Source organism: Tachypleus tridentatus, chromosome 13 (genome assembly GCF_004210375.1).
Source record: "Tachypleus tridentatus isolate NWPU-2018 chromosome 13, ASM421037v1, whole genome shotgun sequence".
NCBI lineage: Eukaryota > Metazoa > Arthropoda > Merostomata > Xiphosura > Limulidae > Tachypleus > Tachypleus tridentatus.
In genome coordinates, this window is record NC_134837.1 from 237,988,493 (window position 1) to 238,006,290 (window position 17,798).

At 31.1% G+C, this 17,798-nt stretch overlaps 1 protein-coding gene across 4 annotated transcripts in view; it reads left to right on the forward strand.

Moving 5' to 3' along the window:
* LOC143236598 (uncharacterized) overlaps window positions 1–17,798 on the forward strand; it is a 110,221-nt gene that overhangs the window by 19,539 nt on the left and 72,884 nt on the right. For all 4 annotated transcript variants that reach the window (XM_076474898.1, XM_076474899.1, XM_076474900.1 and 1 more), the window contains 5 exons: window positions 2,976–3,071; window positions 6,868–6,974; window positions 8,986–9,078; window positions 11,931–12,032; window positions 13,772–13,916. In XM_076474898.1, the coding sequence (XP_076331013.1) occupies window positions 2,976–3,071; window positions 6,868–6,974; window positions 8,986–9,078; window positions 11,931–12,032; window positions 13,772–13,916 (543 nt within the window). The remainder of the gene's footprint in view (window positions 1–2,975; window positions 3,072–6,867; window positions 6,975–8,985; window positions 9,079–11,930; window positions 12,033–13,771; window positions 13,917–17,798) is intronic.

The window sequence follows — 17,798 nt, forward strand, 5'->3', positions numbered from 1 at the left end:
GTGCGCGCTCCTTTTCTCTACAGATATTTTCTCTATGGATGATGCCTGCACTAGCCCTTTCATCTGCTCAATGTCAACTGATGGTAAGTATGTTTTGGAAGTTAACATTTTCCCAAATTGAAAAGGTATTTCCAATAACATTTACCTTTGCCAATGTTCTCCCGACCTACTTCCTTATTAAAAACCAGTTTATGTCTCGAAAAAATGATTACATTATTGGAATGAGATGCTTATATACGGAATCTAGATAAGAAGCACATTGAAATTGATGGAGAAATTTTACCTCAGGTGTGGTATAAAAGCCTAGAACAAGCATTCTTTATGCTTAGTTGTGCATATCGTGGAAACCTTAGAGATTGAGAAATTATTACAGTGTCAGCAGGGGTAAGGTTTATAGGAAATACATTTTTCACTTCAGGAAAATATTAACTTATAATAATCTCACCATACGAGTTGTAAATCACTTAGTCAACATGTAGCTGGCATTACTATATTGAACTATGTAATGTATGAGCAACTTGTAAGCACACCTCATGAAGAATTTCTGTTATTGTTATCCTTCTTTATCTTGTCTAATCTAATTTGATTAGATACCTTTCTGGTTCTTATATTTTAATTGCTTTAGTAATAGTAATAATAATAATAACTATAGAATACTGGGAAAAAAAAGAAATGAAGTACTTACCTGGACCATTTTTTGTCATGTTTCAAAAAACCTTAAACCTACTTTTTTATACTGTTAATACTACTATATTAAATAAATATTTAATTTAAATAAGGTACTTAAGATACAGGATAATAATATGAAAAAAGTGAAGTATCCTATATCTGTCATAATTTTCTGATTTCCTAACTATGCAATAAGATCCTTTAAAAATTCAATTACGCTAGTGAACGTTATTTCCATGAGAACAAATTTGAAACTGAATGAGGAAATAGATAATTCTCTGTCCAGAAAACCTGTATAATAGAAATATTCCTGAAATTTTTGATAGTGTTGATAAGACAAAACTACTGTTATAAAATAGTCAGTGATTTCCCTTGTTCCATATTTATGCACACTAGACTACTGATGATCAGTTGTATGCTCTAAAGTGAAAATTATTAGTTATTTAGCATATACTTATAAATGAATATTTACAATTCAGACTGTTTCACTTAAGCATAAAATACTGTCACTATGAACTGAAAAATTAGCCTGTCACCACTACTGAAGCTTAAGACTAGTGTATTAATAAGGTTCCCACCATTTGTATCTATTCTATTCTGATGATATCACTGATATTATTGGTATGGGGCTTTTTTAACCCTATCAGCTCTAACCCAATGGAGCCACATTGTCCCTTGGTCTGAGCTTCACAGCACAAATGCATAAAAACATGTATGTATCACAGAAACAGAGACTACATGAAAACTACTACACAGAAACACAAACTTTGAGGATATTACCTGTAATAGGTTTATCTTTAATCTAGTACTAATACTTTACCTTGGTGCACCAGTCTTCCCAGCTTGTTGACCCATGTTTGCAGAGATATTTCTTGCAGAGAGAGCACCAAATTGAGTTCTTGATCTGTTTGAAGGGAATGTCCTCGTATGGTACTTCAGGGTGGTTTTTTTGCATTGTTATCAAACTGTAAATCACTCTCTGGTGCAGAAAAACATTTTACTCCAACCTGCATCAAGAACATCTGCATCACTCCTACCATCAGCCAATCAAGGACCATGCCCCTTGGCTTGAGGCATATCATCACTTTCAGATTCTTCTAAACTTTCTTCATCTTCAACTAATTCCAAGTTATCCTCAGGATCATTTGGTCGAAATCCAATTCATCTTCATTTTATTCATCTAATTTTTGCATTACCTCAGCAGTTCTAAACGTTCTTGGTCTTCATCTGTTCTCACTCGAAGTGCTTCGTTCCAGAGAGCTACGCTTCATAGCAAAAAATGAACAAATATCTTTACAAAAACAATGACATTGGTGCTTACAAGAGGCTGCCATTTCCAAAAGAATATTAATACTGCACTCACAACTTACCTTTATTCTGATTGGTTAATTTGTGTTTAGTTTGACCTTGTTTAAATCTGGGCATTTCCCATTATATTGGGTATTCGGCTGATAGTCAAGTCTGAAATTCCCGATAACCTGGGAATATGGTCTGAGTGAATTAAGATGTGACTTAATTGCTATAACCTGCAACTATTTCTGAACTGAAGGATACCATTTTTAATGTTGCTGTTGAAGTTCTTTACAACCAAAGAAAATTATCTGTAAAAAAGTGTTTTGTACAAGAACATCAGATGTAATGCAACTGACAGGTGTCATAATAAATTAATATTCAACTACTACATTTAGCATTAGAATTCTGATAACAGTTGTAATGCTAATAACAAACAAAGTTTTAAAGTGTGTCCTACCACCATTTCTGGAAAGCTTTTTGGTTTTCAAGAAGAAGTGAAAACTGAGACTTGTTGGTATTTAAACCCACAACTCCATTTCACTTTTTCACAAATCTGTACATGCATTGGTTTGAAATAATCACATTGAGCTGCTAGACCATCTGAAAATTATTCTTCAATGAGTAATCTTGTCATATAAGAATACAGTCATTTAAAGTTATTCTATGGACAAAGCTTCTTAAAACTATCTCTATAAAAGTGTATTTGAAGGACAGATAGTAAAAAATTTGGATTAATATGTTGCCAAGAGATAACTACTGTGTTGTAGTGTGAAGTGGAAATGATAAGGCATTGTGATTTCTGTTTTTGTCTGGTTTGTGCCATGTTATCTGAATATAAAGTTTAGGTAATCATTTGTGCAGTAACAAAAGAGATGTCTAGCTCATGTGGTGTGTGATTATTGTTATTAGCTCCAAATTTAATTTGAAATTAATAATTCATATTATAAAGTATAACTGGTATTCATTTAGAGGTTATACGTGTTCATATTAATATATAATTTATAATTTCATAGATATTCAGTATCCACAAGAAAATCTTACAACAAACCATACCATATCAGAACATATACGTGGTGTTTTGCTATTCCACCTAGATGCTCAAGGTTCAGGTAAGAAAACATAAAAATTTTTTTATTATATAATATTTTAACAATTTCATTATGGTTTGTTCATGTGTACTGTTGAACAAGAGAAAACAGTGTAAATATAGTTTAGTGTTATATGCTGTGTGTGTGTGTGTGTGGTAAAAAAACTTGTTTTCCCTATTGAACAAGTAATATCACTGTCAAAATTATAGTTTAATGAAACAGATGTTTTTCAGTAAAATATTCTGTGTTAATCTGAAATATGTTTTTGTGTGTAAAATTTTATAAATTTTGTTTTTTTTTAATTTAGTTGAACATAAGACGGAAATTTTTACTTATTAGTGTGAAACTTTACATTTGCTACAAATATGTAATGTTTAGCAACAAAATATGCAATATGTACAAAACTATTTCTCCAGTAAAGAAAAGAAAAACTAAAGTTCATAAAATAAAAAGCACTGAGCTCAGAAGAATAAAATGACCAAATAAGCTTCACTAGCATTGACAAGCATATTAGTTACATTACATGTACATTGATAATTAAAATAAAAATATGAAAGTGAAATACGTAAGACTATACATAGAAAAGTAAGTTAATATCTTGCTAGACAATCATAATTCATGCTTTAAAATTTCTAAGAACTGTAAAAATGATACATTTAACCACAGAACAGCTTTTGACACATTGTTTTGTTTGTTTATTAATAAATGAACTATGCTGTTTTGTTAATTCAGTCATAATTTATGTATGTTGATCAACACTTTACTTTATATGCAGTTCCTGTATCCTATTTGTCTTTTGGAAAGATTTTATATGTTACTAATAGGTTCCCAAAGTTGAGTCAACTTATCAGTATATTAAACTAGTATTGAACAAGCAGAACAGTGCAATTTGTTTGTTATTAAGTCTTTAATAATTAGAAATGCTGAACTGTGTTTATACATCATAGTAAAGAACATAATCGGTTCACTTTCAAACTCGCACATCACTGATCATATTAGCTGTAGATTATTGACTGATATCAATATAGCTGGGTTGCAACTTTTGAGATCAATGGTGATTAGCAAAGACACCAAACAACCAATGCCTAGCACTAGAAATATAATACAAGACCAGAACCATAGTTTATGGTTTGTTATTGACATTTACACAGAATAGATAGCATTCTACAATATATATTATGATTTCAATTCCAGTAAAAGTAAACAGTTTTCAATAGAAGACATTAGGCTAACAAGCTCTAACAAATTAAACATGTTATATATAACAATTTCATATTTTTATGCAACACATACAAGTACACATGTATTCCATTGGTCATTCTGGGTAGTAACATAACAAATAGAGGAGGAGAAGAACAAGGCAAAATGCTCAAGCTGTTGCTTGATAGTGTGAGTTTTATTTGTTTTATGTAATAATGTAGATGAAAGGAGGCATACACTTGTTCCAGGAGGTGTAGTTTTGGTGATTTTAATATAAAGGCTATTCTTATTCTTGGACTTGTCGTAGTATTTCGTATCTAGGGTTGTGAAGCATGTTTGGATTATTCTTGATTTATTTACTTTGTGAAGGTATGTGCCAGAGATGTAAATTGGAAGATGATAGACCAAGTTTATTCCTTTTAATTGGGTTGATTCTAATTTTTCATTTTAATATTTTGGCATGTTACACACAACAGAGCAACTATATTAAAAATTGGTTTAATGTATGTTATGTATTATCATAATTGTATTGGCATTTGCAGTCTTTGGGCATAAGTGCTAATCTTTTTAAGGTAATTGATGTTTTGCTTCAATCATGATTTCTGTGAAAGGTGTGTTTTAGCTTAACATTCTATTAAAGGATAATCTGAAACATTTTGTTTGTGAATTTAATGTGTGTATCATAAAGCTTTAACTTAGCTGTTCTAACTTTTTTATTGTTTTGCTTTAACCTATGATGTAAGATAATGGCTTGTGTTTTAAATGAGTTCAGTCTGTGGTTAAGCATGTTTCTATTCTGTTAGCTGTCAGAAGTGGATTATGTATATGATGTGCCCCATGCAGCAGCAGCATCCATGTAGCATGAGGCTAGTGTTTTAAAAAGTGCCAGAAAGTTTGTCATTGATATATAACATGTACAGTAAAGAACTTACAACTGAGCCCTGCAGTATGCTGACTAGGTGTGGGAATGAGGTTGAAATGTTATTTATTTTTATTTTATGGTTTTCTTGATGAGGATACTTGAAATTTATATGATGAATAGAGTAGGTATAATGTAATTGCATGATTTATATCTGATGCCAGTATGCCAGACAGTATTGAAAGTTTTTTTGACATCTAGAAATACATCAATTTTGCTTGGTTATGGTTAAATCCTTTGTGAATGGACTCTGTTAATCTTACTAAATGATCTACTGTTTGACATTGCATATGTGATATGTTTTGTATGTCAGAAAGAGGCTTGTTAAATTTGAGATGAAAAAGTACCCTTGTGGTAATTTTTTCCATTAGTTTGCCTTTACAATCTAACAAACTAATTAGTCCATATTTACCTGGGTTACTGTGGTCATTACTTTTCTTAGGGATGATGCTTGTAACAGAAGATTTCCATACTATAGAAAAATAACCCAATTTTAGTTATAGATTAAAGACTGTTGCAAGATGTGTAATGAGTAAGTCAGATGCATTTTTTAAGATATTTCTGAAGCCATCCTTGTGATGTTGATATTAGTGAGTGGGTTGTCTGGGCTGAGTTAAGTTGGGAATGTGGGAGTGAACATGTTGTTTTTCTGCATATAATTATTTACTTTGTAGAGATCATTATTTGAAGTGTTAATACTGGGTATGGTGAAGACTGTTGTAACGGTATTACTAAATAGTTTAGCTTTGTTCTTGTTCATATTTGCTGTGGTATTATTATATTTTATGTGTGATTTGTTTGAGCAGGTTTATTGTTGCATATAGTTTTGAGCTTTTTCCAAAGAAAGAGATGTATTTTGTCTGTTTTTGTCTGTTGATTGACAAAAGTGTTGCCAGTTTTCTTCCTATAGAGTTTTGATTAATTTTTTCAATATTGTTTGTGTTAGTGACTTAGGATTTAAGGTTTATGTTTCTTGTATGAATAAACCCTCTTTGTAATATCTTCTGTTTTCCTGGAGGTTATGAATTGAATTTGTCCTGTTAAATACTACCTGCTAATGTTTATATTATTCTTTCTGATTGGGACAGTATTTTCTAAAGCATTTGTTATGGCATTTAAACTTTCTGTGGTGTAAATGTCAGTATCTTTGGTAACTATTGATTGACTTTTTAACATTATGTAGAAGTGAGTTCATGGTTAGTCTTAAATAGTCTGTTTGCTTTAGTTAAATGATAAACATTGGGTCTTGATGTTGGATATGTATTACAGGTGCTGATGTGTTTACATTAAATAAAATGTGGTTGAGATTGTCCCAGATGTGTCTTAATACTTTAACAAAGCAACTCATAGATTTATTTGTTCAAATTGTAATTTGCCATCCTGCAATCAAGTCTTATTACCATCACAGCTTGTACTTCTCTGAACAAAACTGACATGAAAATGTGCATTACTTTACTTATTTGGGTAATAGAAGAATCACATGAAATAACAAAGATTGTTATTAATTACAATTATACTTTGTTTCTTTTTAAAAAGTTCAGAAATTGTTTGTCAGACTTAGTTATTTGTAGGAATTGTTATGTTCCACAGAGTGTATACTCTTCAGTTAACATGCATCAATTTCTAAAATTGAATTAAGATTTATCATAATTCTAACATGTTACATTATGTTTAGATAAACTTATTTTATTATTGTAGGATTGCATATACAACAGGATATCAGTTGGAACTTGTAACAAAAACAAAAAAGGTGAATGAATGCTGTGAAGGGTACATTCTTGGTGAAAGTGAAGGAAAATGTATTCGTAAGTAATTTTCATAATAGTATAACTAAAAAATGGAGAATTATTTCAAAGTTGTAATATGCTAAATTTGATTATAATGTAGTCAAAACAATAGGCATGTGTTATAATTTAATGTTATTCCTATTTACCAATATTAGCTGTTTCAAAAAGGTCAGTGTAATACTTAATCTGAAGTAAAAAAGGAAAGTAGTGGAATTATGGCATAACATTTTGTTACCTTTCTAGTAAGAAATGGTTCTTCAAGAAGTTTGTGCTAATTAAGTTTATGTATCTTAATTTGATAAAATGACAAATAACTTATAGCTCATGCACAGTTGCATCTAAGTTCTTTGGACTTTTGGTATTTCAGTCATCATTACAATTTTTCTAATTTTGAAGCTATGAAAGTTAAATGTCCATTTGTAAATCAAATTTTAAAAGTAGATATTTAACCCCATGACTTCTGGCAATGAAGGTTTTTAATAGGTAACATTACTCTTGTCATATTTCATTCCAAAAATAAAACTAGTTGATGAAATTGTTTGAAATTTGACAAGAACTATCCTAAAAGTATGAAATTTCTAAAAGATAAAGTATTTTGATTGTTTTTGTTATTTTTAATAAATAATTGTTATTCAATTTAGTTATTTGTACTCAGAATCTGAATAGTTCACCTGCAAAGAGATTTGCTTGTTAAGTATAAAAATACTATTTTCTATCTCTTAGTTTTCACATTTCACTTAAATAATCTTTAGAACCTTTTTAAATGAATATCAAAAGTTTGTGAAGGTAAATATTTAAGTTTATTTTCTATTTTCCCTACCTTAGCACTAACTCTATCCATTATTATCAACATACAGTGCAATGAAATATAGTTTGAACATGCCTTTTTAAGAAGAACGTTTTGACCAATTCAGAAAGAATAATATTAAAATAACATTGAACCTTTGAAATATAAATTTTAAAACACAAATAATACATAATTAACTAAATCATAAAAGTAAAACCTACATAAAACTTAACTGTGTATCAAAATATTATGCACAAGATGAGAAAAATTACCAAGCTCTAGGGACATTCATTTCCATAATGGACTTAGCGACAGTTTGCTTTTCATTTGAAAAATAACTTAATGCTTATGTTTCCTGGTAAGTTTGAGAGATTAGACTGATAAATCTGCTCTTTCTATTTGTTATAAACATGCTATTCAAGTCTTCAAAAAGACTGTTGCTTAGCAACAGAATACTATGGAATGTGGATGTGACATCTGTCAGAGGAGAAGATAGAAATAAGGTCCTTCTTGGAATGTCTGTTGTAATATGAACTTTAAGTTTAGAAATCAACATTGTATAGGCAGAAACTCTTATAGACTGTCATAGAGGTACTAAGACTAAGCTGAATAGAAACGGAAGAAACTAAAGCTCGGATATTTTAACTAAATTTATGTTACATAACAACAAAACTGAAGATTTAATTGTTTTGGAGGTTTCTTTTGAAATAAAAGAATTATAACTTGAATAATGCAAAACTTTGAATTATAAAGCTTTTGATAATGTTTGTTTCATTCAAATAAATTAATATTAAACATTTAACATTTTTTGTGACATGCACAAAGGAAGTTAGTATACCAGAAGTTAAAGGGTTATGTATAATAAATGGCATGTACACACATTTTATAGACTGTGTTTACATAGTTTTTTGTTGTATGCCTTTTAGTATTTTAAACTATTTCAGTCCTGTTCTGTGTGTAACAAAGAAAGCAGTTAAGTAAACCAGATTATTTTGACATTCTGACCAACATTCATATTGTTTTTAATTTAAGGAATTTGTTCATAATATTGCAGTGTGTTGCATGTTTTGAGAAATTTTCCACCAGTGTGCTTTACATGCAACTTTATTTCTAAAGGAAGCAAAGCCTTTTTAAATTTATGACAGTTGGGAACAGTTATAAATGTGGAATACTGTATTTTTGTGCAAGAAATATATCTTAATGTTGCCAATCTCTTGATCTCAATATTTATTTATTTGATAGCACATTGTAAGGACTCTTGTGTGAACGGGGTTTGTGAAGCACCAGATATTTGCTTGTGTAATGAAGGATGGGGTGGAAATACCTGTAATGTTTGTAAGTATGTCTTTTTTTTGCTCTGTTATAAGGGTTCCTTGGTTTGTGAATGTTTTATTAATATCAGGTTAAAATAAATAATTCACTAAATCAAAACTTATTTTCCTCTCATAGAATTTATTAGGTTATTGTATGTTACTAAACTGTATTGTGTGATTTTGTCACACTATTAACATATGAACTATCTAATGCATTTCATTGTGTTGTTTTTATACATATTTTTCTGTAATTACAACATTTTAAAGTAGGGATTTAATTTAAACTTGATTCTTAGACAATAACTTGATATGCTTATTTACTACCAATATGCATAAATTCAAACCTCCTTAATACTACTTACTATTAATAGTCAATATGCATGAATTTTTTGTAAAAACTCAAACTGAAAGTTAAACTGTCCTTAAAATCATCTTCCTTGCTTATTATATTGTTGAAACAACTAAGAATAAATGTCAGGAAAATGCAAATAATTATTTGTGTATGTTACCTGAGCACTTCCAAACCTTAGGTCAGTAATTATCATATCAGATTTGTCTCTTAACATTGTTTATTTGACTTCATTTTGTATTTAGTAATATTCCATTTAGTGCTCAGCAGTGATTTCTGAAAACGGAGCTCTAAATGAACCAGCTCTTAACAGGAACATTTTAACATTACATATATGGAGTTATGTAACTAAAGGCATTGTTTCTTTTTTGTGAATGATGTATAAGTGCTTTGTTTAAGTGCTACCAAATTTAATGTATGTTACTCAGTATAATTCCACAATCTTGTTTGGTTCAGTGCCATAAAACAGAAAATCAGCCCCTTCCTAGGCAGCGTCTTACTGTGTTTTGATTTACTATAGTTTTAGTTATATATACATGTAGACACACACATAAACATTATAATAAGATCACTAAAGTAACTTATAAACTATTTTTGGCTAAATTTCATAATTTGTCCATATAGATCATATGAAATATTATAAGTTTATAATCTAGAGTTGTAGATTTAATTTTTGTTGTTTGGATGTCTTTCATTTATAAAATAATATGAGCAATATATTTTAGTTATCTGTATTAGTTAAATCTGTGAGTGGATAAAACATTTTACTCATTTGGCCCACACACATGTTAAAATGGTTTATTTGATTTGATTTGTTTTTAAAAATCATTACAAAACTACCTAAGGGCTATCTGCACTAGCTGTACCTAATTTAGCAGTGATAGACTAGAAGGAGATGGCAGCTCCTAGGCCATTCCTAAAACAGCAAATAGTAGGATTGACCATCACATTATAAATCTTCCATAACTGAAATGCAAGCATTATGCAATGGTAGGGATTCAAACTTGCAGCTTTAAGATTGTGAGTTGAGTGCCTTAACCATTAGGCCATGCTATGCCTGTGTGAAATTATACTGATAATATAAGGGTCAATGTACCTTTAATCACATTTACTGAACAGATGCAAGTGCTATGGCTCAAACATGATGAGAACTTATTTGGTGGTGATTTAATAAATGTGATGGATTCAAAAACTGGTAATTAAGGGTTATTTCTGTATATTTTGCTGTAGCTCAGAAGCTTGGCACAGTTTCTAAAAGAAAAAAACTAAATGTTAATGAAAATAAGACATGGTGAAATCTATATTGATTATACTACAGTGATATGATATAGGTATTATATCACCCTTCTAATATTTACTCTTCATTATAGAAATGATATTTTTAATCTGAAAATTGTAAAGGAAATTATTTTGTAATGCATCATACATCTGCATTTTTTAGTTTTACTCTGCAATTAGTTTCACAAAATATTGAAACTAATGGTTCCTTATACATGATTCCAATCCTTTATTTGAAGACAACAAAACTGTTGCACCCATTTGTTTATGTTTTACTGTCAATACAGTAATCAGTTGACAAATCTCCACTTCAGCTTGTTTGGATAACTTGAAACATGTTATTTTTTCATCTGACATAGACCAATGATTTAGTGCAATCATTGTTTAAGCCATCACATTCACAACCATATCTAGAACATTTCAGTCAAGAATGTTTCATTACAATATTGATTTACTTCACATTTATGTGTTAACTTCTTTATGTTGGCTCTCATGGCACTGGGTTAGATCATGAGCTTGGTCCAGTAACCAAGGCATCAGAGATAGTGACAGATTCCTTTTTTTTTTTTTTTTTCTAATCAAAACAAGCCAAACATTTCCAGAAAGACGCATATTTTTGGACCAACATCAATTTGCTGGGCTGGCTCATGTGGCATGTGGAAAAATTTGGTTTACTTACTACACTTTAATGCCAAGTTTATTTGTATTCATTGATAATAAAGTAGTTTAAATTTTGAATGTAACTCTGTCAAAAGCTGGGACACACAGACTTTGATCTTACTTTAGTAGGGAGGTTAATGAAAAAGAAACAAAATGTTAGTTATTGAATTGAATATCTAACATTCTTTGGGAAATGTTTACACACTTATTTTCTTGGAATACAACTTCCAATGTATGACAGATTATGTATTGTATTTATATTCCTTGTATGTATTTTGCCACTCTATATCCCACAGAAAATCACAATAGTTATTATATGTTTGCCAATTGATTTGTTAATTGTCTAATTGTATATGGTATTGCCCTGTCACAAAAGTATTAAAGCAAAACAAAACTGACAAACTATGTACAATGTATATTGTTCAAGCACATTTATATCAGATTTCAAGATTAAAAATATTTCACATGTGAAAAGATTTTGTGAGATGGTTATTACTGTATGAAATGTATATTTAAGTATAATTCCTGTAGTGTTCAGTGAACCTTCCAACTCACAATATGTCTAATATACTGATAATTGTTCACAGCTTGTCCAGATGGAAAATGGGGTGAACAGTGTGAACGTGATTGTCTTTGTCAGAATGGTGCTGTTTGTAATCCTGCTACTGGCTCTTGTACATGTAAACCTGGTAAGTAGGTACATTTTTTCCTAAGGAAGTATATTAAACAGGTTATGTTTTATAAAGTGGTAATTTTACATTGGCAGAGTCCTTGTCACAGTGAAGAGAGAGAAAATTTTATCATTAACTGCTGAATTCATGTAAGAGAAACAGATCAGTTAGGTGTATATAAATAAAATTACATTTTGCCTATTGACATTCAAAGTAATTAGTTACACAAATTGAGATAATTTTTTGCTTTGGATTTGATCCAATAAAATAATTTTATATTTCTGATTAGCAAAGTTTGAAGGAAATGCATGCATAATTTAACAAAATTAATCTGTCTAAAGAAAGCCTTGACACCGTTGAGGTGGTCTTGTTAACTGTGAACAGTCTTTTTGGTTTTCAGTACAGAAACATGTAGAGGGGAGTCAACCTATACCACTGCAATGTTCCATATGCTCACTGTAAACAAAAGGTCTGATGTTTAATTACAATCAGACTCACTCATTTGCTGCTAACCATGGAACATTCAAGTGTGCATGTGGTGTGTGGTATAGTTATGGCTGTCATCATGTCTGTGTGAAAACAGGAAATTGTTGAGTAAAGTTGAAATTGTTTATTTTTCAATATCATGCAAAGCTACATAGGGCTATCTGTGCTAGCCATCCCTAATTTAGCAGTGTAACACTAGAGGGAAGGCAGCTAGTCATCATCACCTGCTTCCAACTCTTGGGCCACTCTTTTACCACTGAATATTGGATTGGCTGTCACATTATAATGCCCTAATAGCTGAAAGAGCAAGCATGTTTGGTGTGATGGGGCTTTGAATCTGTGATCTTCAGATTATGATTCAAGCAAGCATCCTAACCTTTTGGCTATGCTGGGCCAGTTGAAATAGAATCCACAAAAATCCACTTTTATAATTTGTCATACAACTTGCAAACATAATCAGTAGACCACCCTCTTTTTATACGTCATTGTATTTATTAGATATGTGGAGCTATTTAACTTTTCTGGGTGCCTAATTTTGAGATCCATGAAAGAAATGTTTTCTGACATATGTAATGGTTGGACCCATAACACAACATATTTGTGAATATTTTTAAATTTACTCAAGTGAAGCACAAATCCTTTCATGATAATATTGCATCTGCAAGGTAATACCTATTCTTTGAAAATAAATAATGTTTCAGTTTAATAGTGAAAACATAAACATTGTTTTAATTGTTTTAAATTTTATTTGTGTCATGTCCATATTTGATTTCTGTATTTTGGTATTAAAGTACAAATATATTTTGTAGTTTAAGAAGAGGAATGTAATAGGACTGTAGTTTTGAATATGTTTTTATACACTGTGACTTGTGTAAACATTTTATGTTAAAATATGTTTGATTTTATGTAAATGATATAAACCTGTGAAGTCATCAGGAGATAAGTTCTGAATGATTAGATGCTCGATTGTTTTGAGGATGTGATGGTGTGTTTTCATATTTTAATTTTAGGTTTCCCATTACATTTTCTTTGTTAATTAAAGCTCATTTATAGAGAAGTCTGATGACATCCTTAAGTAGTTTCACCTGATGAAATACCACTTTTAGTGTTTAAGAAGAGATGGCAAAAACTATATATTTTTGTGATTTTGATAAGAACTTTTTGATATACCCACAATTTTTGTTTATCATGGGTTTTGCTTGCCCATGTATACTTGATTAATAAAAACAAAAAAAAAAAAATGTTTGTGTTACCATGTGTTTCTTTTTAAGGTTGGATGGGCAAATATTGTGATAATCCATGCCCCACTGGGTTTTTTGGTTTGGGTTGTGAACAGGAATGTCAGTGTAAGAACAATGCTACATGTAATCATGTATCTGGAAGTTGCAAGTGCCCACCAGGTTATCAAGGAGCATTGTAAGACATATTTTTATATTGTTATTAATTTAAATATTTCAGGTTTGTATGTAATGTTTTTTTTATCATATGAACTATGTATTTTAGGGTTTTAATGCATGATAGTTCAATTTTTATTTAAAAATAAATATTTAAGACTGCCTATCACATTTTCCCTGTAATTAAAATAAATTTTATATGAAAATAGAAATAAAGTATATAATTTACCAAAATTTAGTCATTGTGAAGTTTTATTATAGTGGGATAACTTTATTAAGCATGCTATATGTTTAAGCTGTTGTATTTAGCATCTGAGGATAAAGGCTCATTATTTATTTGACCCTTTTCAGCTAGGTATTAGTACCTTGTTACTCTTGCATTTACACCCATAAAATAATAATTCATAAGCATCACCATATTTGAACAAAAGCATTTAATTCATTAAACATGTCGATTGAACCTAAAGCTTATTTTCTTATAAATATACAATGCAGAATGAAATAATAGAAGTATATAACAGATGTGTCCACAATATAACCATTGACCTGAAATGCAGATTTCACAAATGCTTATTGGTAATATCATCATCATAAGTATAATATGTTGAAAGAAATTCAACAGTGGAATATATTACTAAAGTTAACATTAATAAGTAGTTTTTAATTTAACTGTGTTATTGAAAAAGTTACCTCCAAACATCTTTCATAAATTATCTCCAGCTGTTTAAGATACTTCCTGCTAATCTCAAAGCTTGTGCTGTGATGAAGTACATTATAAAACACTCAATTTAAGATTACTAGTCTGACTTTCTGTAATCTGAAAAGTAGCCACCAAAATGATCACTTCAACAAAATAAATAAGCATGAAGAGAAACTAATAAAATGTATTTATTACCTTTATTTATCTTATGCAAGAAAAAAAAACATGACATAGTTAGATAATTTAAGAATGTAATCAAGGAAGGCTTTTGATATAATACTTAAAGATTAGAAATTAACTGCCCATAGAAGTCCTAAGATGTGCATATTGTAAGAAAGAAAATACTTTTAGTATTTAAGAGAGATATCTATGATTTTATTAAAATGCTTGGAAATTGTAAAACTAAGAAATGTATTTAGCTAAATTTGATGGTTTTTATTACCACCAACAAAATATATTCAAAAATCACAGACTTGGGGTTGTTTCATATGCTGACAAATTTTATCTGTGCAGGCAGAAAGTTGATATACTTAATATTGTTATGTGCATTCACACACACACACAAAAACAAAATGCCAGGTAGAGGACTGGAAAAGGTAGGTTAATGCAATATGTTTATTAATTGTTTCGTGTAGTTGAATAATGTGTTTCACATACTGTTTTCTTTATTGCTAATGGATTTTTATCATAAACTTTATTCCAGTACAATATGTTATCTCTTCACATATAGCTTTCTTCAACTTATTATGTCCTCTGTATGCATAAGTTTTGCTTCTTACTAGTTTTGATACTCCACATGTCCTCGTGTACTCGTGAGGCCTCTACATGCTGTCATACAAATGATCATGCAGTAACCCTCCACTAACAGGTGTGCAACACAATTCATATCATTATTATTAATTTCTCTTCTGTAGTCATAGATCACTTTTTAATTGGCAGTCTTACTGTTCAGATGTTTTCAGAAACCTTTTTTCACTTAATTGCTCCAGTTTACAGTTCTTTTTTTTTTCAGCCATGAATTTTTTTCAATCATATTTTTCTGAATTTTTATGGTTTTGAGAATTCATTAAATTCTCTTTCTCCCAATCTACTCATCTTGCACCCTAATTAGCCTACTATTTCAATAATATCTGAACAAGTTTATTTGCTCAAAAAGTAAAAGTTTTAGTTAAGGGCATTTGCTCAATTTTCAGAATCATCAGATGAATGTCATTTCTTACCATGTGAAGGTAAACCCTCACATGTTGATGAAGATTTAGACAACTTGTTTTTTAATCCTGCCTACACTTTACAGTCACATTATGTTTCATGGAAGGTGTTAAGACTTCTTTCCCCATTTGTAGACTTCATCAATCAGATAGGTTATATTTTATCCTTATCTCCCTTTTTGTATGATTCTAATCTTGCTCTCTGCTGTGACAAGTTGTTGGGTCAATATTTAGTTTTTCCTACCCTTTCTGGATATTGGGTTTGTGTAAGCTATTTTAGGGACCAGTTGCATTCAGGTGTCAGCATGTAATATCTCTTATTCTGCTTGAGCTTGTCTTCACTATGTATTTCCCTGTTTAGACTTGCAACATTTGGAGATATTTATCCCTTTTTGAGTATCAGACTCTAATATTTTAGTTTCCTTCTCCCAGCTCCCCAGTCTTACTGTATTCATCTCTCACTCCTATTCCTGTGTCTTGGCCCCCTACTTCCTCTCCCTTGCCAGTTCCAGCCTCTTGTATTCCTGATACTTTCTGTTGGTCCTTAGAGTGCTGTTGTCTTGGCTATCAGTGAGCATGGTGACTCTTTTGTGAGTTTGGGATTTGTGGAGGCCAGACTTCTCAGTTTTGCCAACATTTGTAGGAACTTTGCAGTGGATTCTTGGGTTCTAAAGGTGGTTTCAGAGATCTGGTTTTTCTTTTCCATTCTCTTCCTCATTTGTCTCTCCATCCTATTTTCTTCTCTCCTTCTTGTAATTTTGTTGCAGACTAGCATCTTACAGGCACAATTCAGGACTTGTTTTGAAAGGCTGCCATCAAATACGGAGATCTGTTTCATCTGTACTTTTATATCCACCTGTTTTTTTTATCCCCAGAATTACAGAGGACTTGTACCCTATCATTAATCTGTTGGTTCTGTATCAGTCTTGGCCTTGCCATGTTCCCAGTGGAGTCATACTTAGTCCTTCATTGGGTTTTCACTCCTGGTTTGTGAATGATAATTTGTTAGATGTGTGCTTATACATTTCTATCTCCTCTGCATCCAGACATTATCTTCATTATCACCATCAGATGTGTGTGCTTTAGTTCCTGGCTCTTCCATTTGGACTCATCTCAGCTCTCTACATTTTTTTGTTGGATGGTCCAGTCACCTACCCATCTTTTTCATTCCCAAGTCATTCATTTACACTATTACATGGCTACTTCTAGCTTCTTTGCAGGCCAACTATGCACTTTATGCTTTATTTCTTCTGTAGGGAGCTGCTCTGGTGGGTTGGTTTTGTGAAGGCAATATTAGAATATGACACTGTTGTGTCTTCCCTGTACAGTATGTTGATTTATAATTAGTGTGCAGCTTGACCTATCTTCACCAAACCTGACATATACCCATAGGGTACCCCTTGGAGTGACACTGGAGGTTGGATCTGACTACCCCATGTCAATCCTTGGGAATTACCATGTCTTCCCTGCTAAGTTACAGAAGGAAATGCTTCTTTTGTATACTGCTTACAGTAGTTTAAAACTGTACTTCATGATAAAACTATAAGCATCACAGATCATATGTTACATGTGTAGACTTATTTTTAGATAATATTTAGTCTGCAATATTAACTGTGGGTTAGGTTTTACCAAAAACTTACTAATGTAAGAAATTTCTAGATAATTAGGTAGATTTGAATACTGTCTGTTTTCTGTAAAAGCTCTGCCTACATAGAGGAGCTTTGTGACACTTCAATAATATATCGATCCTGTTTTTGTTGTTGGAATGACCAGGGAGATAAGTGGTGCATGTGGTCTGGGAGATACAACACAAGTTGTCTTCCCAAACAGTGAGACTATAACTATTTACTAAATGTCCTGATTTGTGCACACCATGTGGGAGTTAAAACCATTACAACATCTGTGTTGTTAAGTCACACAGTAGATCAGTGGTTCCCAACCTTTTTTATGCCCCACACCCCTAAAAAATTTTAATATGTTCTTGCACCCCTCACAG